General features: G+C 44.2%; 1 protein-coding gene across 1 annotated transcript in view; it reads right to left on the bottom strand.

The window, feature by feature from the left end:
- SLIT1 (slit guidance ligand 1) overlaps positions 1-22,319 on the bottom strand; it is an 899,254-nt gene that overhangs the window by 257,327 nt on the left and 619,608 nt on the right. Inside the window, exons 10-12 of the mRNA XM_078643589.1 lie at positions 10,021-10,092; positions 6,372-6,443; positions 5,198-5,269 (exon numbers count right to left, since the gene is read on the bottom strand). Coding sequence (XP_078499715.1) covers positions 5,198-5,269; positions 6,372-6,443; positions 10,021-10,092 — 216 coding nt within the window. The remainder of the gene's footprint in view (positions 1-5,197; positions 5,270-6,371; positions 6,444-10,020; positions 10,093-22,319) is intronic.

Below are 22,319 nucleotides of genomic sequence, written 5' to 3'. Positions count from 1 at the left end.
TAAGGAGAGCGGGAGGAGGCAGCGAGTAGTTTAGCGAGCCAAGACGGAGGGCATTGCTGTGGGGAGGGGGAGGAGAAATGCGACACGGCAGGCAGGGGAGGGGGCGGAGCGGGGGTGTGGGAGGAGTGCGGCAGAGGGAACAGGCGGCAATTTCAGGCTACGATGAGGGTGTGAAGCAGCAGGGGCTGCGGGAGGGAGGCTGGGCTGCCTTTGATGTGTAATGCAAGGCAGGCGGCTGGTGGCATGTGCACGCGCTTTTAATGTCAATGCTCTTGCGCATTGAGCTTGAATTTCACGGGCACTGCAAGGGATCGCCATCGACTTGCAAGTTGGTTAAAGTCTGTTTAAGCCCCCATAGTCTCGCAAGCTCAATGCGCATGCGCATTGACAGGCGAGACCTAAAAAACTGACTTCTTCCACATGATGTCCTTGTTTGGTTGTTGATTAATGCATCCCAAGGGAATTTGTGAACATACCGGGGTGAGGAGGGGGAGCTGTCCTCCTACAGAACTGGGTGTTACTCAAGAGCTACTGAGGACCAGTATCCAGAATCATTGGTGAGTTTTAAAATTCTGGACATAGGCCCACATGCATCAAACAGAATTGCATTCGCAAACGGTGCGAATCGCAAAATTCGGCCGGATGCGAATGCAATTCTTTGTTTTGGGATGCATTAACCTTTTTTGTTTTTTCGCAATTTAAGAAATAGCAAATTATTTGCGATTTCTTAAATTGCGAATGCATTTAAGAAATCGCAATTTTGCGATTTCTTAAATGCAATGCATCATCTGAAAAAGTTTGCGAATTCGCAAATTAGAAGTGTTAAATTAGCATGAAGTCAACCTTCATGCTAATTTAAGAAAAGTTTCAAAAATGCACAAAAGTGCATTTTTGACACTTTCATTTTACACTCACACATGCCCTTGGGCATGTATGTGTGAAAAATGGACTGTAAGTTAGATTTCTGTGGTGCAGGGCCTGCACCCTTGAAATTGCATTCTCATTTTGCGATTCCTTAATTGCGAATCGCAAAATGAGAATGCCTTCCCATTGATTCCTATGGGCCTCTAGGCGAATTTTTAATGCATGGGTATTTGCGATTTCTAAATTGCGATTCCTTAATTTTTGCAATTTAGGAATCGCAAATACCAACAATGATGCATGTGGCTGATAGAGTATTTTCTTCATCCTGCAAAAAAGTAAACTGTTTTCAAATCAGCTACCTTCTTCTGAAGAGCTACAAGTTGTCAATTATATGTCACGTTTGCTCTAAAATGTATTGCTATACACATTTGAAAAAAATGACCATAACGTTCTGACATGGGCTACTGAGCTTATTGCTGGACATAAGAAATTTGTGGAAGACGAAATGCATTACACTCAAATACGTGGTCCATAATGAAAAGCAAGCTTGGCATGCTAAAGGCCTAAGAAAAAGCGAAAGACTGGCGATCTCAGCCATGAACTGCGTCCTTAAGTTATTCCTTTTGGATTGATGGAGTAGTCCAACATTCAGTGTATTTTCCTAACAAAATATGGCATAGCATTCCATTATGTTTTCCTAAGCGAGTGAACTTGTTAAATTGATGGTATTGCCTGTCGTTATTTGTTTTGTGCACTTACATGCCTTATTTCCCTGTCGTTCTTTCAGAAATTTCACATCGTTATTACTTCCTTTTTACACTATCCTAGCACCTACGACAAGCATAGTGGTAGCTTAGGTTCAGCTTTGCTGCATTTCTGGTTATTATTCTCTCTGAGGGGACATGCACAGTGAAATCTAATTCAAATTGCTGACCACTTCAATATTTAACTCATGCAACACAGTGCAGAAACCAAAGTTGCCGCACTGCGTTGTGTGAGAGGGATAGACGAGGAAAGAGCTGTATCAACTAAGATATGGCACTGTCCTGCTCTCTCCCGGCACTGGCTAACAACTAGGCTTCCTTGTTCCACACACTCTCCTTTTGCACCTAAGTGCAAGGATGTGTGTAAGATGTTAGCATAGGTTTTCTACAGGAAGGCTACCCTTTCAGTACAAAATACTATGCTTAGATAAGCTTTAAAACGCTTTCCATTTCAGTTGTGTGCTGTACAGTGCAACACACATGTAAAGTCAGAAAATTCTGGAGAAAAACAATATTTCTCCAAGTTACAGCCACTCTCAAAAAGGTGTTATTCTTTGGTGCAAAACCGTGTCTATTATTATTTGTAGATATGGATTTACATCAAAACCCATGGGTGGTTGCATATTCCATGTGCCTCTCATGGAATGCCCGCTGCCACGAAGTACTTCAAAGCAGTGGAAAGCACTGCTTTGCTTAATTTGAGGCAAATTTCTGCACAAAACAAGCTTTGGCACTGGAAAATTAGAACTAAACATTCTGAATTGGATTGCATCACTTTTGTGTTGCGAACCGAGTGCAAAATGTTAGTAAATCTGCTCCTGAATGTGATAATGTAAGCAGACTTCATGTTACAAAATGTGTGTATTTTCAGCACACAAATGTAATTCATTGTTCCAGAGGGTGTCCTTTCCTTTCCTGAAGATGAGTCCTTCTGTCTTGTCGGGGTTGAGATAGTTGTTGTTCACCCAGGCGTCCATGTCTTTCATGCATCTTTGGAATATAACCTTGGTGGTCGCTGGGTCATAGGTCAGGGAAAGTATGAGTTGGTAAGTGTGTGTGAGAGAGGAATAAAGACAGATAGGCCGAGGAAGAAATATGCATATAATCTAAACTTCTGGAATCCAGTTCCCATAATGAAATCAATAGAATGGCAAATTAAAATGGTGGTGCGCAGAAAGAATAGAATAATTTCAGAGGCTTCAGGGTTATACGTTGGTACCACAGGCATTCATCTCATGGCTAGCAGGGGATAGCTATCATGGTAGCAGAGCTATATATAAGGGACAGGGGAGCTATATATATCAGGGACAGAAGTCCTTTATCGGGCTCAACATAGCTAGATATCAGGGGCAGCAATACTACATATGAGGGGCAGCAGGTCTACATTCAATAAGCATAAGCTCTGGGGCAGCTGAGATAATTACAAAGGACAGCAGACAAATACACTGCAGAAGCAGCACAATATACCATAGGTAGGAAGTCCTCTTATTCAGGGATAACACATTCTACATAGAGGAGGGATGAGCATGAGGCATATACAATGGCTCCACCAGGTTTATGTATCCTGATCAATAAGAATACATATTTGGTTCAGCAGGGCTATAATATCTTGGCCAGCCGGGCTTTATGCCAAAGACTACAGTTCTACATATCAGTGCAGCGGGTTTTATCTTGGGGAAAACTGTGAGACTTGCTCAACTCCTGATACTTCATACTTTTAATCTTAACTTTAGAATCATGTTCTATGCCATTTACTTGGCCATGTGGGCAAACAATTAGCTTGGAAGATATGTTAAAACAATGGAACAGACAGCTGCATGCCAACACATCTTTCATTTATCAATCAAACTAATACCAAAAGAGCAAAATACACACCTTATGTGCACATCAATTACCTACCAATTACCTTTTTCTTACTCTTCTATAATGCTCCTGAAAGATTGAAAGAAACTAGTTTGCCACTATACCTATGAATTCCACTTCTCTTCTCTACATGCCTTTTTAATTCCTTCCCCACAACACTCTTCCCTTCACTTCGCTGGTCCAAGACATTCACTTATGGCAGCATGTAAAGTGTCTTTTTAATGAGGAATGCTCTCGCGAAATCCTTTGGTGGTTTCAACAAACTGTTGGTTTTGGACTTGTGGTGATGCAGAGTCACAATCTTTCATTTGCATTTTAATGACATACTAATGCCTACACATGCATAATGATGATAAGGTGTGACTTTTACATTAGGAGTTAACCATTGTTAGAGTATGTTCATGTTAAGTTATCAGGAGTCATTGTAGGTCTAAGATGATAGACTCCTTATTAAATGTAAAGTTGAATTTTGGCTTTCTGTGCATAACTTTAGGCACGTTCCAGGGTGTGATCGTGTTTTGTTAGAATTCTGAGTGAGTGAGTGTTATTTCTGTTGCATTTTAACAAGTTGGACCTGCGGGAAAAGGGAGATGGAGAATAAGAATACTTTCGTGTGCAGTAGCTATGAAGGCTATGGTGATGAAGAAATTCTGCACTGTACGAATCATGAGAAGTGGTCCGATGCATGTGACATCGTGAACGTTAACCGGGAGTCATTCCTTCTCTGTGGGAACGGTAGGAGTTGTATCTCTTGCTGCTGAATCTCATGATTTGTTTGTGTGTTTTGGTATTGGGCAGTTAGAATTTCTTCTGTCCCCACCTTTAGAGGTGGCCTTCCCTTTTCCTGCCCTTGACAGCCCATCCTCCTTTTAGCAGTGCTTATAGAGATAGTTTCTCGAACAAGCACATTTCTTCTTGTTCTGATTGAAACTTTAATTTGGTTCTATTTGAGATATTATGTTTGCTAACATCTGCTGCTTATGAATTCCCAGACTCAGCCAGCAACTTTACCTCTAGGGAATTTCCCTTCAAGAGAACAGAATCTGCTATATTTGCCTATTCTAACTTTCAATATCTCAACTTCGCATTTGCCTTTGACTTCCCTAGTTTATATTAATTTATGCTCCATTTGTGTAATTATTGATTCATGACAAAACTGATTTGATTTGAAATTGTAACTTTACTAATGTGTTAATAAACCCTTATGGTTTGCAAATTGACTACTCTCTATCATTACTGTTGGCAAAATCTGCTTCACTGTCATTGATATGTTATTACATTTGATGATTTAAACCTCAGTTTGAGATAATGAGTAAAGACCCGTCAAATAAGTATAAAGGAGTTTGGAATTTGCACTAAATGTGCATGGTTTCAAGCACCATCCTTTCATCCAGCTATCACTTGGCAACTCGTAGTAGAGCATTACATTGTACATTTGACAGAGGTGGTCCATCTGTTATTTTCGCCTCTGTCACATACAGCAGAATGCACTGTAACAGTAGAGCTATTTATCAACAAGAATTCTGGTGAACACATCTGTGGCATGTCTCGAAGAGCTAAAATAAGTATGGTTAATCTGCGTGAAATTCACAAGGATACATGTTTTAGTCTTGGGGTTTCACATAGGTACTATTTTTCACGTAGGGACTATTTTTCATGTTGTAATGGCTTTAGCTCATGGCAAAAAGAAGTTGTTCTTTACTTACAGCAGCTGCAGTGCGAAGAGTCCACTGAACACCCCCTTGGGAAGGTCTGTGATTTTGTTTCCATACAGTACCCTGAAAAATATGTAATCGTCAAGAACGGATACAACGTTCCCCAACACTTAAAAATCTTGCATTCACAATAAACATAAATTCCCATTGATCATTAGCATTAGGAGGAGACCAAGGAGGGCAGTTTATTAACAATAGCATATAACTTTTGTATACAAAAGGGGCCTGAGAAATGTGTTGGTTTTTTTTAAGACTAAATGAGCTAATATTTGATTTTTTGCTGGTTGTTCTTCTGGTATCATCTTAATGAAATGCTAACGAATTTACAGGTGTTTTTATCAAAGCATAACAGCTATCAGCAGGGCCACTGGAATTATGCGATTGTGCAGCCACAGCGATTTTCGTATAATTATAGATTTGCCACATTTGCCACATAGTCCTTCATCTGCCATTTAATCTGCAGATGTCAGCAAAAAACATATACTAAAAATGCAGCGACATGTATTGCGGTGCAGCGGAAGGCCCTTTGCAAAGCTGGACTGGTCACCTTTCTGTTGATTATTGCTATATTTGGATGTTAAGCAGGTATTAATGAGGTGCAGCCAATGCCCAGAGAGTATTACAAAGTTTAAAAATTATGAAACAATGAAGTAATACTATTACAATATGCGCCACATTATGCAATATAATTTGGGGTTTCTTGCCACTTAATTTACTCAACCCGACCACATAATGTGCCCCTCTCCTGCCGCATAATTCTAGTGGCCGTGGCTATCAGTTATGACATACCACAAACATATGTTGAATAAAAAATGTTTGAGGTTTATGTGTATCCAAATGTATCCAGAAATTCAAAGATCCAGAGGTCACACTCCACCTTTTGCTTTGGTTTACAAACCCTTCCGATAGATAGTTTGTGCATCTGGAATACATGGTGGCTCACATGCGATGCATGCACACACAACATCTATGTCACTGTCACATCACTGTCACATACTGCATTACCATTGTGCTACTGCTTGAAGTGACTACCACCTACACCTGTGTTCCCCTCTTTCAATAAGTCTCACATTTTTGCACCACTCTCCATCTTGAAGGAGGCCACCTTCAAAGGTCCAGATAATTCACAATCACACATTTACTACTAGGTAGACTTGGCTCTTACAGTGAGTTCAAGGAACGCAGTCCTTGGAAGGCATCCGGTGCAATCTCTGAGATCTGGTTGTTACTCAGGTCTCTGAAATGTGAAAAGAGAAATAATACACTTAAACATACATATGAAAGGACGGTGTGTAAGTATGTCACAGCAACAATTGCAAAAAGAAGATTTTAGAGGCATTTGCTAATGTGATATTCGAAATAGAATGACAGTATCCTTTTTAGGTGTTTATTGTTAAGTTTATAAGATCACCACATACATTATTTCCAACATAAGTATCATGCAACTAGGCAAAAAAGAAATTAAACAAGCAAGGTTTTACAATGTAACAATGGTGTTGGGAAAGCAAATGTGGAAACTTGTGAACATTCAAGACGATTGAGCTAATCATTTTGATCTGCTTTGCCTGTTCGCATGACTGTGACGTGAGATCCCATGTCGAAGGATCTGGAGGGAGGTTACATGCAACTATATTTAAAATCAATAAAGGGTTATTATAAAATAAACAGAAATCAACTACCAATCAGATTCAAGTGTGCAATGGTAAAAGTACATACCTGTACAGAAGAACACAGAGCCAAAGCGTGTTTTCGCAGGCAGGAGCTGCTTTGTCAAGTTTCAGTTAGAAATAGAGAAACATTGAAAAAGATTGCCCCTATGCGTGTGTAGGTTGGCTATACGCACATCTTTCTCTTCGAGGTGTTGGTATTAAGGATGACTTGTGCCCTCCAGCTAGTCCTGTGTCTCTTGTGGGAGAGCACTGCATTGTGGGGAATGCTTGGGCCTGGAGTCCACTGCTTCCAACTGGAACACAACACTTGGATTCCTAGACTCTGAAGTGCCCTCGGGTATAGGTTTATGAGTGATTAAGACAGCCATCTGAGCATGGGACCTGACGGCAGTTATGTCATCTACCCCGTGTTACAAGAAGACTCGCGCTTCCTTGTAATTTGACAGTCCTAGGGTGGTGCCTCGCTCGCACCTGTAGGGCACTATGCTTACAGTTTTGGGTTTCATTTAACAGCACATTGCTCTTTAATAGATTTAGCCTTGGATGGTGTCCATTGCACCATTAGGACTCATGCACCGGATAACAAAAATCTGTAATAGAAGAGCCCAGGACTGAAAACATGTAACTCTTCCCACATGCATCAAGGTGGCAAGACACTTCTGATGTGTAACCCAATGAGATGCTGACGTTGATAATGTGACATAAGATTAATTGCTGGCGACAGACAACTCTTTCCAAGGGAGAGGGAATGTCAATAAGCAGAATAAATGTCAAGTTTGCAACAGATGAAAGCCCTGCACATTACTCTAAGTTAGACTATATAGCACTCACATCACAATGAAGGACCACATGAAGAACTCTGCAAAAGGTGCGCTTTACTCTCTAAAACACCTCAAGAAAATTAAACCTTTCATTCCTCAAGATGATCTCAAGACAATAGTACAATCGCTAGTCCTTTCTAAACTGGACTATGGGAACGCCATCCTAACAGGGTCACCCAAAGCTCACCTAGCCCCACTAAGGTCAGTCCTTAACATGGCAGCTCGACTCATAACTGGTGTAAAAAGATTTGAACATATCTCACCAACCCACAACGCACTCAACTAGCTTCCCGTTGAAGGTAGATGTATTTACAAACTGGCCTGCGTCACATACAAGGCCCTCCATGCCCAATCATCCAACGACCTAAACAGCAAACTAGTAAAAACAGGAAAATCCAAAACTCTGAGAAGCACCAACTCACTTCTTCTCATCCCTCCGATACTGAAAAGGAAAACGACCCAGTGCCAGTCCTTCTCTGGTAAAGTACCCAGGGTGTGGAACGCAGTACCTATTGACCTCAGATGCAACCCCTCCTTCTCTTGCTTCAAAAAGGACCTGAAACTCCTTCTCCTGAACAAATACTTTACCGACCAAGTCAACCAACCTAGGCATCAATAACCTAATGGCTGCCCCCTCACTTTGACCTTCAAGGATGGTGGTTATCTCACTGTTTCAACCACTTTCGTCTTTCTCCCCTCACTCGATACATAAGTATTATGTCTTTGCTTATATCTTTATGCCCTCATGTCCTGCGATGTTATGCAATTTTTCTTTTCCTTTGTGTATGTAAAGCGCTATAATACCCATAGGTCCAGCTAGCGCTATATAAAACTTTATAAATAAATACAAATAAAAATCTAATCTCATTAGAGTGCATCGGTACTGGTGGTAGATGTGCAGGAAATTGCAAACTGAATAGTATCAATCAAAACAAAGGCTGCACTGTGGGCCTCAGTCCGGGTCAGGCACATTGCGGGTGATAGTTATGCACAGGAGTGGCCTGTGCAGATAAGAGTGGTAGGGCAAGGTGGTGGGGGATTCGACAGATGATGCGGGAAAATTGAAAATAATTAATTTTCCCTCATCGTCATCTGTCGAATCCTCCCAAACCCCGCCCACTCATCTTACCTGCACAGGCCGCTCCTGGTTATGAAACCAAAAATACCTGTATAGACTAGTGCTGTATTTAAAACATTTCTTTCAATCTTCAGAGTTTCAGACCTCAAAAAGAAAGTACATTGCACATAGGAATAGCAAGGGTGCTACAGGCCCTAGTGCATACAAAGAAGATGCGCCCTTTACACCACAGTTGAGTCACAAAAAAAAACTTTGAGTGCAGTGGGCACACACACTCCAAGGCCATGGTACCTGATGCAACAATGATAGCTACGTCCCTGATAAAGCACTAATAGCATTGTTTCCGAAAAGCACAAACGCTTAACTTGCAGTTTGCATGCACAATGGCCTCACTTTATACCTGGATGACATCATACTGGCAATCAACCATGGAAGCACAATTTGCAGTGTCATCTTAAGGATTTAAGGGTACATGGGCAAGACATATTTTGTGGACCCCTGTGTAGAACATATCTTGAATTGTAGTACCTATTTTCTGCTAATTCAAGCAGGCATTGTGCCAATCAATACTAAATTATATTTTAAAGTTTAACAGGGTCACAAAAAAATCGATAAGATCACACGAGGTAGATGTAGGCAGAACGAAGGAGAGGTTTAGAAAGAGAAATATAATAGACACTAGTCAAAGAGAGAAAGTTCACTTGCCCAGGTAGCTCCTTGAATGGCGGGGACCCTTTGGCAATAGCCCACTTTGCCCATGCCTTAAAACTTCTCTGACAATTAGTGTTTAAGTCATAAACCTATTCGTGACTTGCCTTTGTCTCAGAATGAGATATCTACTGTCGACCTTAAGATGGGGTACACTTGGTCAGGTATTTGGCGAAGAGCCTCGTGGCCTTTCGCTCTTTGGTCTAGTCATCATAGACTCCATCTTAGCCAACCTCAGATGTCAGGGAGAGTGGATATTTGGCTGGCTGTTTGGTACTCCATCTTACCTCACAACGCCTGCTTAAAAGGCAGCTTTGCATGCACAAAATCAATCAAAGGCAGCCTGTGGAAGTGTTTGGTTTCTAATAGGTTTCGTTGTAAAGTGAAAGTTCAGTGTCTCCTGGAGCAATAATTTAAGAGGGTTCATGGACTCGACGCTTTCACTTGATCAATAGAACAGGACAGGGCAGTAAATCACCAGAGGAAGATGGACACGTTAGTAATGAAGAACCTGAACTGGATCCACTCCATACTCACATCCTGCGGAGTTTTTTGTAGGGCGAGAAGGCACCAGGCGGCACAGACTTAATCCCATTGAGCTCCAGACGGCTGCACAAAAGAACATTAATATGAGAAAATTAGGAATTTTTGAAAAAAGAAACATTAACACTTCAAGATTAGGTAAGAAAAATATATTCAGGTTATCGTGCGCGGGCGGGAAGCACCCTTCAAACGCATCAAGCAAAACAACATTTGTCATGCAGAGAAAAAAGTATTTTTGAGCAATAGTCAGCAGAGGGCGCTCCTACACAAGCCAAGGGTTTAGGTAGCTCTAGTTGGTTCTTTCAAATTGCATCATATTTTACTTTTAAAACAATGAAATTCATCCACAAAAAAAAAACACTAAACATTTATAATTTGTTCATTTGAGCTCCCAGTTTGTAGCAAAGTAGTTTCGAATACAAGCAGCCCAGAACCGTAGGCCTTCATCACAAGTTCGGAATAATGGTGTAGTGTTACTGTTGTGGGGTGTTTGCCATATGTGCCAAATACCTCTTATTCGGCGTTTTAAACTCTAAAACCAGGCATAGTACGCACAATCTAGTTCTATATACTATATTCCACGTATTTTGCCACACCCCCCCAAAAAAGTTGTAGATTTCATTTGACCTGCCTAATATAACAAAGGAAAACGAGGAAGTGAAAGTTATCACACAAATGGAACTTCCAATAAATTGCATAACACTGACCTCAATCAGAAGTTCTGTGAAAGTTATGTCAAAGCCCAAAGAGTAGATTGCAATATTTACATTAATTTGTGAGCAATTCCTACTTTCAGAACTTAGATTTCCTTCACGTTCAATCCAGAGGTGTCACACATCTCACGCCCACAGTTTCTATCTCATTTTTGGGGGGTCCTTCCTAATCCGAGGCTGCTCCAATGTCAAGCCTGCGTGAGACTCTCTAGGCTCACGGAGGCCCTGAGCAGAGAGTGTAGGTAGGGGGCCCGAGGCCGCCAAATCCCTGCCAGGGGCCGCCACGCAAATATGTATCTAAGGATATATATTGGCGTGGCGGCCCCTGGGGTTTGGCGGCCCTGAGCAGGTGCACAGCTTGCACATGCCTTAGGCCGGCCCTGGTCAGGGGTTTAAGTGGGATGAAAAAACGGGAGGGTCTCACAAAGGGGCGTGGCCAATGTAATTAAGGGCGTGGCTTAAAACACTTAATCTAAAAATCTCTGCTGGGCATAGTGTGCCGCCCGACTTGTATTTTGCTGTTTCTGTCATTCCATCTAAATATGATACAACACGTAACATCATACTTACAAGGACTATTGGCTTTGTCAATGGTTGTTAGTTGCATTAGATAAATAAGCAGCAACTGTGGTTTGTATATAATATTGAAAACGCTTCCACTAAAAGCCCTGGTGACACCACGACGATGTTGCTGCTCCTAAGTTTCAAAATGAGAAGGGAAATCCAGAGAGAAAATGGCTCTCTTTAAAGGATGTCCCTTCCCCTACAAGGCTCACCTGGCATGACGTCATTTCGTAACTTCTCCACTAGTGAGAAGTGAGCAGTGTGAGCACGCGCACATCGATGTGCCTGCTGTCACAGCAGCCCGGAAAAAATGGACCGCCTGTGCCAGGGCACAACACAGAGTCCGATAGAGAGTTTCGAGGCCCCCTTTAAAAAACCGCCGGTGCTCAGACCCGGTGAGACCCTGCCCAGTTAAAGCCCTGGGCTCCATCTAGATCAAACACTGCGCTACAGCACACAGTTCATCCTAAGCCGCACCACCTATCTTTCTGCAAATCCCTGCCAGGCCCGCCCAACTTAGCTCTCCTTACCTTGGTGGCAAGTTAAGGGACCACATGGAATCCCCTAAACTACCGGCTACCCTTCGAATCTTCTTGTCAAAATGACAACACTGTTGTTCCACTGCATTTCATACTAGTTCTGAAAAGGTCATTTGACAAAAAATCAATTTCGACGGTCATGACGTTATTGCTGTTGGTGATCTGGGTTTCCTCTGGATTGCACAGACCTGGTTTACCAAAGACTGTGGCACAATCATCCATCATGTCTTTCTTGTTTTTCCAACACATTTAAGGAGCTGCAACGAGGGGGGAGGTGGTAGCGCGTCTGTGGAATCCTGGGAGAAATGACGAGCAAGCTAATGAGCACATGGCCAACTTTCTACGTTTCACAAATGTTTGACTACAAGGCTCTCCTCATCCCATTCCTCCTTGAAGAAAACTTGTCCTCAAATTTGGGACCATATCATATACTTTGACCAGCATTTACAAACTGGTACAGTTTCTTTATGTGCACAAAGAGTGAATGTTGACACTCTTCATGGGGAATTCAAAAGGGGACATATAGGATAATAGTCCTGAAGAAAGTCCTGACCCTTTGTGTCGGCCCCTGTTGGTTTGAAACATGTCGACCTAAATAAGACACCTAATGGTGCCTCAAGGGTCCCATGTTTGCTTTTAATCACCCCTACAACACCCATTAATAAACAACTGAATCGAAACGGGCAGGTGCACGGGGATTTTAATATTTAGGATCCCCCATCCATTAGAAACATCCCTGAATATTACTTCTAATCACAACAAGGGCCAACGATAGCATGCATTCCAAACAAAAGCAAAAACATCAAACTCATGACCCATGTCAACATTTCCCAATCTCCCCCACCCCACACCTCTACACCTGAAGCATCTTTCATCCAACAATATTCTGCAACAAAAACAGAAACCATAATGGAGCTATTGAGGTGGAGCTCCCCCTATGTAGGATCTGGATTTAAAGGTTTTATCATGGAGTGGGTGCCCTGAGTCTGGGGCGGTTATTTTGTGCCATATGGAGCTGTTCAGAGTTCACATCGGCCCCACCAGAGGATCCTCATCATTGGAAGCAACACCACCATCGATCTCCAGGATGTCTGTGGGCAGCAAGGCAAAAGGTTCTTGGCTTCTTTCTGGGACACAACAAGGTCACTCTCCAAGGGACCAGAGGATTGTCCTTGCCCCCCCCCCAACCCCCATTGACCCCTGGATTGAGGTCAATTGCAGATTTGGGAGTCAGTGGTGGCTGGCCACAAGGGACCGGGGGCCACCTGGGTGCCTTCGCCGGGGAGGCTTATACTGTCTGAGGGATCACTGTTCGGTTGCCCAATCCCGGGCCACTTGCACGGAATTGAAAAGCTGGAATCAGGAATCATGAACAACTAGCAAACTAGTGGGGAAGAGCACCACATATTGAATGGACATCCCCCTAAGGTTCTGCTTTACTGCATCAAATGATTTGTGTTGTAATTCTGTTGACCTCGTATAGTCAGGGAAGAGGATGACATGAAATGATTGGAAGTGAATCTTACCGTGGGGGCGGGCCTCCTGGAGGATGGTGTCCTGGTATCGGAAGTTGAGGATCTTGATGAGAATCACCTCGGGAGGGGCCCCAGGAGAGGTGTTTGATGTGCCCACTCCACCACACACCATGGTGAGGAAGATCCTTCCAGCATCCAGGGACAAAGCCAGTTCTCCCCAAAGGTCTCTGGGCATGGGGTCTCAGCCCCCTCAGGGAATCACAACAAGCAGAGATTGCTCCTGCAGGTGTAATTTTCAGCGTCTACGGGCCTGGCTTCCAAGGTGCGAATGGTCGAAAGCAGTGTATTCACTTTGACCTTTAGGTCAAAAGAATAATCTTTAAGGATGGACACTCGGCTCTCCACCTCTGCCATTCACCCAGCTACATTGCGGAGGTCCTGCTGCAGCAGTACCACATCCATACCAGCTTCCCCAATCTTGGACTCGAGGGCCTCTCTGGATGCCTAGATGACCTGAAGGATCAGGTGTGCATCTGAGAAAGCAGAGGGTGTCTGGAGGATCCCCACCCATGAGTCTCTTGGCGGCTTCAGTGGCGCTTTTGGTAAATGTGTCTATTTTGGACTGAGACCTTGGCACTTGAAGTTTATCCTTCCCCATCGCTGCATCTCAGGAAAGCAGCCAAATTTGCCCTGTAGCCTTCAGTTGCTGTATCGCAGACCGTCCCACCAGCAGGAATGTGAGGAGAAAGATGGGGACACCACCAACCCCAGCCTAAAGGATGGGATGCCCAGGGTGATAGCCTCTCCCCCACCAGGCCCACTTACCACAGGAGATCATGGGGCAGCACAAGCAGCCGAAGAAGGGTTTGACAGACAACAACAGGAAACGGCTGCATAGTACCTCTGAGACTCCAGATCACACAACCCTTCAGATCTCCTCCACCCTTGAGTGTGGTTGCAGTATTGCTTAGGTAGGAAAGCAGTCCAGTCACCACAGATGGACTGTCGGTCAGGTGTAGATGGACCTCCAACCACTGTATGGAGTCGAAGCAGGTGTTTGGAGCCTTACAAGAGAGGTAGAGAGGGCTCCCCGGTGGAAATCGGGCACAGGCCAGAGGTTGCATGTCAATACAACGCGGTGTTTACACCGCACTACCATTACAACGCTGGTTTTACAACGTAAGTCGTTACCACGACTTGCGCTGTAGGGTGCTGGACTTAGGAATAGTAAGATTTACTATTCCAACACCAGCCTACGTACAGTAGGGAAGGTGTTGGAATAGTAAATCTACTATTCCTTAGCCTAGAGCGCCCTCTTGCGTTGTAAAACCATTGTTGTAATGGTAGTGCGGTGTAAACACCGCGTTGTAATGGATGTTCCCCCAGGCCAGATGTAAGGCACAATGAAAACACCTGGCAGCCCCCTTACCCCAGGCGAGTGTTGTCCTCTGAGCGTAAATGCCATCCAGGCCTCACAGCCCTCGAATGAATCTAAGTGGTCAATGCACAGATGGAGGGGAAATAGTATCTCTACGTCACAGCTTACAGCTCCCAATACTTGCCTGATGGAGCTCCCCCAAGACCAGGAAGACAACCAGGGCCCGGGACAAAGGGAGGCCACTCCGGCATACGTGGCATGTGCCCCAGCAAGGTGAAAATCAGGAGCACCTACCAGGGGAGCCACATACTGCAAGCAAGGGGCCGGACCTGGTGTTACAGCTCTCTCCTTTAATGGCACTCTGGTGTCTGGTGTAACAGAATGGAGGAGGGCGGACTGCACGGTCGCGGTCTCCATCTGGCGCCTGGGCAACTCCTCTCTCTGTGGTTCTCCTCTGCATGCTGCAGCTCCAGTTTAGCACGACAGGTCAGTGGTAGGATCTCGTTCAGGGAGGTCGGCAGTCCATCACAACAATGGCTCCCTCCGATGCCTCACGTCAGCCGCCTCTGGATTTCCTTTGGCCTCAGGCCCTAAGAATGGGCAACCCAGGTTCCGTTGCTACAGCCATGGGCCATTTTGCTTACAAGAGGAGAGGAAAGGCTGCTGCAAATATTGCCCCCTCAGTGACCCCTCAGGCGATATTTAATCATGGGACAGCTATCCTGAACAACCAGGAGAGTATTCGGGGCCTCAAGTGCTGGGTAGGGGGACCCAGGTTGCAGGATTATGCAGGATGGTGGAGAAGGTCCCAGGAGTGCCCTCATGTTATGGCCACCATCTTGACTGCTTTGGTCATGCCCCCAAGTTAGTATTAATTTACCTTGTTTCTTTCTGGAGAGTCAGAATAAACTACATGGGTAAAAATAATGTGGTGGGTGTCCTAGCTGACATATTTGAGATAATGGGAAATTAGCGTCTTGTTAACTCCATCCTCTCACCCGATATAAGGTTGAGGTCTTCCATTTCCATGTGGTGGATGACGAGGGCAATCCAAAATAAATTGCATATTTTTTCGGTATATGGGTACAAAGATCCTCTTAGTGACCGTTCTTGCTCTTCCATAGTGAGAGGTAATCTTCGACATGTACCAATCTGCATTGGTTCAGATCTAGGATCGAGTGATTCAGGAGGTCTTTGATGTACAGTTTCAAGTACAAATTGTAGGTTGTCAAGATCTGCGGTTAGTCATTCTCTTATTCTTTCTTCCTTGTAAGCACTGTTCAATGTGCACTACCAAATCGATTGATTCAATACATGCACATGGAGTTGCTACACTTGTTAACTCATATTTGAGGTCATCTCTAAGGCTGTGTATAAAAGGACTGCTACGGTTGATCATGACTATCTGATGTTGCTATCAAATGTTTACTCATACAGTATACAAAGTTATCTCTTCAGAGCCTTGTCTAAGGTTGAGGAGTTCACTTTCAGAAGCATATATCAAGAATGTTTATTCACACGCTTTCTCCAAAGCAGCAAAAGAAGCAAAAAGCAAATGTACATTTGCTATTACTATTGTAGCAAATTATGCATCTCCTGTAATATTTCCATGTACATAATCAATCTTTAAACAACCAATGTTGCTGACATAAATTTAAATTTGGTAAATTTGCAGTTCTCCATTGAACTTTTCCAGGCTTGGTAACTGAATAGTGGTTCACACTCTGGTAAATGAAGAAGATGCGGTGAGAACTGATACTTCTTGCAATGTTTTACTTACAACTTTGTTACCCAATTTTAAAGTCTCCACTTGTTGCTGGAGTCCGCATAATTCAATGTTGATCGCAGCAGGGTCGAAGCTTCTTACGCAAAAGGAACAATTAATGGACGGAATGCTGAACATTGCAAGCATTCATACCCCAGTCACAATGATCTGGGTTTAAGCCATTGTTATTTTGCTCACCATGCCACCCCAGTTTGGACCCAGCCATATGAGGGGTGATATACCCCGAAACCAGTCCCAGGATGCTTGTTTCCGGTCCAGGGAGGGCCCGGCTTGGCAGTTCAGGGTAGACTGTTCCCATGAGGAGAAGGGTGAAGACTGATTTGCATATGGCTGGGTCCAAACTGGGCTGGCGTAGTGAGCAAAAGAACGATGGATTTAACCCATTTCTCTTGACTGGGGGAGAATGTTTGACTCATTCAGCATCCTGTCCATCATTTGTTGCCGCCGCACTTTTGCTTGAAGTGGGATGGGTATGCCCAGACGTGGGACCCTTTCTCACTGTGTCCTTGGATTCAAGCTAGTCTGGCTGACGAGGGGTGTTACCCCAACACCGGTCCCTGGATGCTTGCTTCCAGTCCAGGGAAGATCTGGCCTGGCAGTTCAGACTGGACTGTTTCCATGAGGAACAGGGTAAATACTGATTTGCATATGGCTGGGTCTGAACTGGGGTGGAGAAATGAGCTAAAGAACGATGATGGATTCAACCCAGATCTAATAGTGACTGGGGGTGAGTGTCTGAAAAGTTTGAGCACTCCGTCCATCATCTTCTTGTGTTTTTACTCCAATCTTCTTACTCCTGAGTGTGGCTTTGCAATTTGTCAACAAGTAGGACAAATGCAAGTGGCAAAACGTTGCTTAAACTACTGCTATGTTTGTGATAGATACTGTAGATAAGGCAAGATTCAATAGATCAAGAATGCCTTAGAGTATTTTCAAAATACTGAATGAAGGAGTTTGATGAGATGATCCAGACAAGCTTGACATCTTGAAATGATGATAGAAGTCAACGATAAAGAAGAATTAAACCTCTGAAAACTACCTACACATGGAATAAGCTCTTACATGAATCCCAGGGTAGGAAAAATGGAAAAATAGAGGAGATGGAAAATAGAAACAAAAATTCCAGGTAGGTGGGTAAAGAAGATTTAAGGACAGCTATAGAGGTACTTGCAAGACTGGAACCAAACTGGAAACTGAAGACAGTCTACTAGTCAAGGAATCCACGGAACGTCCAGCAATGCTGGAAAGATTGTGTGATACATTTTACCAGGAGTAGCTCTTTATAGTATTCACAGGCCTGGTGCATATGCAGAACTATGAGTGCGCTTGGCATTAAAAGAATACACTCTCACAGGCGCTCACTCCTGAACAAGATGCCTTCCTGTGGTTCCTCGTCACCATTAGCTGAATACCTGAGAGTCTCTTTTATGCTACAGGTAGGCAGGGAAGCAACTCAAACTCCACTGGGGTCAGAGAGAGAGCTGGGTTGTAGCAGGTATCTTTTTGCTGCGATAGAATTTGTAAATAAACACTTGTTGTGGAATGTGAGAGGCAGCTGTTTGTTTAATGTACCATGGCTCTGAACATTTCTGTGATTTGACACATATACATTACTTTCTCTTTCAAAGCCTGTCAACAAAACAAAACAGTTTTTATTTTGGACGAACGCAAAACCAAACCTATCAAGGATTGGTACCTCTAATTTACAGAGTAGTTCATGTGACATAATCACAGTGCTCGAGTATCTTATTGCTCTAAGAAAAGCATTGGACTTGCAAGAGGTGAGGGTAATGTAAATAGACTTCTATATGAATTTGCAAGGATATTTAAATAGAACAATGGTAAACACTCTAGGGATTATTTACTAACGTTTTGCACGGGCGTTGATGTAGTACAAAACGATGCAAAACACTATGGGGCAGATTTACTACTTCTGGCGCATCTCTACTAATCAGCAGGGATGCGCCAGAAGAGTTACAACGCATCTGCCCACCCGTGCGCCACCACTGATGCGCCGCATTTACAATGCGGCGCACCATGGCGCACGGATGGGCAGATGTTTGTTGCATCCCCCCACGGAAAGGTGGCACATTGCTGGAGTTGCGTCGCAAGCGCGACGCAGCTCCAGCAAGGCTCGGGGTGCCCCTATCCCTAACATGCTGCTTCAATCCCGGCGCAGGGTTTTGACGCGGAATGGCCGTAAAAGTGACTGTGTGAAATCTTGTAGATTTCACTCAGCCACTTTTCGGAGCTGTTCCTGCACCAGAATGCCCCCCCCCGTGCAGGAACGCCCACATGTGGTGCAGGGCTTTACACCGTGACGCATCTCCCTACATGCGTCACGTTGTAAATAGCCCGCAGCATAGCGCTGGCTTTGCACCGCCGCTGCGTCACAAAAGTGACGCAGCGGCAGCGCAAATTTGGCACAAGGACTTGTAAATTTGCCCCTGTTAATTTATTTATGATTAATAAGTGTGCAGGCGCAGCACAAAATTGTGCAGTGCTGTACTAACACCCGCACAACCTTCAGTAAATCTAGGCCTCACTGTCAAACAACTTCGTAGGAGTATGGAATTAGAGGCAACATAGCCTTCACCCGGTGGGTTGTTACTGCAGGATGATTTGTTGCTCATGCTGGATGTCCGTACCCTATCTGGGATGGGAAAGGAGTGGTTGTGAGACAGTGATCTCTTTGCCTTCAGAACTCAGTAACAGTCAAAGAAGCATTGATGTGGGTGTTCAGGGCCCCCAAACAACCAATTGTGTGCCCTGAGAAAGTAATGCAGCGGGTGCCGGGGCACTATAGTGCGGCTGGCTCTCAGGGAGCTTATGTCCGCTTTAGTACCAATCTTCCAATATCCCTGTAGAACCTGGAGCAGGATCAAGGTCTTGTTATTCGCCAAAACAGCTTTTCAGACCACTCTGTTTCTGGCAGCAATTAGCAAAGACAAAAAGAAAGCTATTCTATCGGAGAAGGACCTCACAACTCTCCACCCAAGATTGAAGTTCCCTGTGAATAGTGCAGACAGGGGCTTAGCGCGTGAGTCGCCCACAAAACCTTCATCGCTTGCCTGGAACTTAAAGCACGTTTAGCCTCTGGTGAACATTCAACGCAATCTTTCTATGCGACCTTTCTCGGTGTAATTGGATTTCCTTAAGGGGATTATCGGTATTTACATTTTTTAACACAGCAAATACAGAGATAAGTCACTGCACACTAATTTGAGGCTTAGGCCATGAAATCGGCGAGAAGTAATGGCTGAGGGTGCGTTTTGCGCGATCAGCTCCATGTAGAAGCTGACTGCAGGTTTTTCCACAATACAGTGATTGATAGCGAGATGCCAAAGGCAGTGTGAATTCTGCACAATATGCACCACCATGAAAAATTAGGCACACAAAAAAAAACAATGCATACGCCTTATGTGAGGATCCAGAAATTCAGTGATCTTAATTCTCTAAACATTCAGTGTATATGCAAAACAAATCTGCATTAGTATTCATGTGCAAGGAAAAATGATGTGCTGCTTAATTATATTTTACAAGCAATCATTATGTATAGAGCTTTGGCAGGTTATGGATATTTTGAGTCATGCAAATGAAGCCACTTTGAATTAAAGTGGATTGTGAAGAGAGAGAAACAGATGGGCAGAAGAGAGGGAGGCGAAGAGACGCGGAGGGGTTCAGAACAAAATATGCACATGTCTGTAAGCGAAGGCTTCCTTACCCATGCCCAGAAAGCCACGCGGCACTCTAGAAAGTAAAAGTCCTAGCAAAGGCTGGCAGCACTCTATGGGTCACAAACAATGCACTTTTTCTCTCTTAGCTTGCCATTGGGGTACTTGGTTGCATTTTAAGTTTTCTAAGTGCTTTTGAGCTTGCTAGATCCATAAAGAAAGTTATTGACAATACAACTAAGGTGACCAGGTATCCTGGATATGCCAGAGCAGTCCTGTTTTTCACAGACTATCGTTGTTTTCAGAGAGAATCTACTGAACACGGATGGGGCAGGTTTCCATTTATTTCAACCTTCGGCATAAAGCAATTTAGTAAACACAGTTGATATTGTGTGCAATAGCGGCATTTAATTCTCCCTACTATCTTGTCTTCTGTACTTTCAACATTGATGAGCGCTGTCAGTTTTTTTTCTGTTCCCCTTGACCGATGCAAAATTGTACTCCTGCTTCTATGTTTGTGGAATGTCCCAGTTTTTGATTTTTAAAATCTGATCACCTTACAATACAAAACTCCATCATGCCATATTATTAGTTGGTGACTAAAGAATCCTCGCAATGAAAAAGTTGCTCCTTAAATGATGTATTTGATAAAGAATATGTGACCAACAACCAGAAGCAAAAGCCTGAGTATTGTCCATTGGTCCTATGCATTCAATGGAACCACTAGTACACCCTTAAGTAGATTAATTTTGACTACTGTAAACACTATACTTGTAGCAGGGTCGGCATTCATACTTATGTCTGGACTTGGTCTGGCATACATTGCCATTGATAGAAACCTAACTCAAAGTATACTCACTTAATGACAGGTCAGCCATTGCTTGGTCCCCTCACTTCCCCCACACTCTCCACATGCTTATGATGCACCCAAGAGTGGAATTAATCATGTTTGTGCCAAGAAAAGCAAAAGCGTGCTGTGCGCCGTTATGTGTAAGCAACACAATAAAAAGCTGAATGACAATGAGCGCGTAAGAGGCGTAGGATGAGCAAGAAAAATTATGAGCGTATTGGTGGAGTGAAATGAGAAAGTAAAAGGCATGCAGGGTACGAATGGGAACTGTGGCATTGAGAAAGAGATAAAGTAAAAGTTAGGAAAATAGCAACAAGTGGATAAAGATTGATTGTGGAGAAAAACGAAATAATTTACTAAAAAAAACAGCACGTGAGACAGTGAAGGTGAACAAATGGAGGGAAACTGAGCAGACAGGAGCATGGCGGGCAGGCACGTTATACTAAGGCCGGGCGGGGGAGACTGCTGATAGCTATTCATAAGGAAGCACGCACGGCCAGGACACCATCAATAACATTTAGGAGCCTGCCAGCCAAGGTCTGCCGAGCCCACTATTGAAAACAAACACTCCTGCCCACATGACAGCGCACCCTGACTGGGTGTTTTGTTCCAGGCGGTCATTTGTTGGGATTGGTCGCCATTGACCCGGGTCTGTGTTTCTGTGCTGAGGCCTCCGCGCGCTCCTCGCAGCCCGGTCCTGCTCCGCGCGGCAGTTCAACTGTAACCGAGAGCAGCTGTAATTATGAAAGGAAATGACGTCTGCGCAGCACATGGCCGGCTGTGGCGGCCCGCGAGCGCAGCTGCGTTCACGAGGCCAAAGGGTACCTGGGCCCGTCTCGAGCGCACCTGTTGAACAACAAAGAACCGCCGCAGGAACTGGAGCGAAGTTATCCAGGAGTCACGGGCTCCCATAAACAGTGCTCCATACAGGATTTACACCTGCCCAGGGAGCAGGCCCCGCTGCTATGCGGCTCGGCAGTTTCGTTAGCAGTGGCTCCAAGTTTTGCACAGACCCATGACCCATCTGCATGTGGGCCAACACAGACTCAGCATGTGACTGAAACATGCCTGGGCCTCGCACTGGCCTCCTAATAAATGTGGCAGCCATTATTAAGCGTGATGCCGTTAACACCTTGTCCATTCCCGGCTGCGGGATGTTCTCACCCTTAGCTCCGCTTGAAGTAGGCCTGCATTCAGAGAGTCACAACCTTCTTTACCAAAGATTGTTACTGCTTCAAGGCACCGGTGACACTGCAGCATGTGTGTGAATACAAAGACATTCCGCCATGTGCCAGGATGCATAGGACTGGATTT

This window comes from Lissotriton helveticus, chromosome 5_1, assembly GCF_964261635.1.
Source record: "Lissotriton helveticus chromosome 5_1, aLisHel1.1, whole genome shotgun sequence".
In the NCBI taxonomy this organism is placed as follows: Eukaryota; Metazoa; Chordata; class Amphibia; order Caudata; family Salamandridae; genus Lissotriton; species Lissotriton helveticus.
The sequence above is the reverse complement of the archived record's forward strand: the minus strand, read 5'-3'. Positions and strand labels throughout refer to the sequence as shown.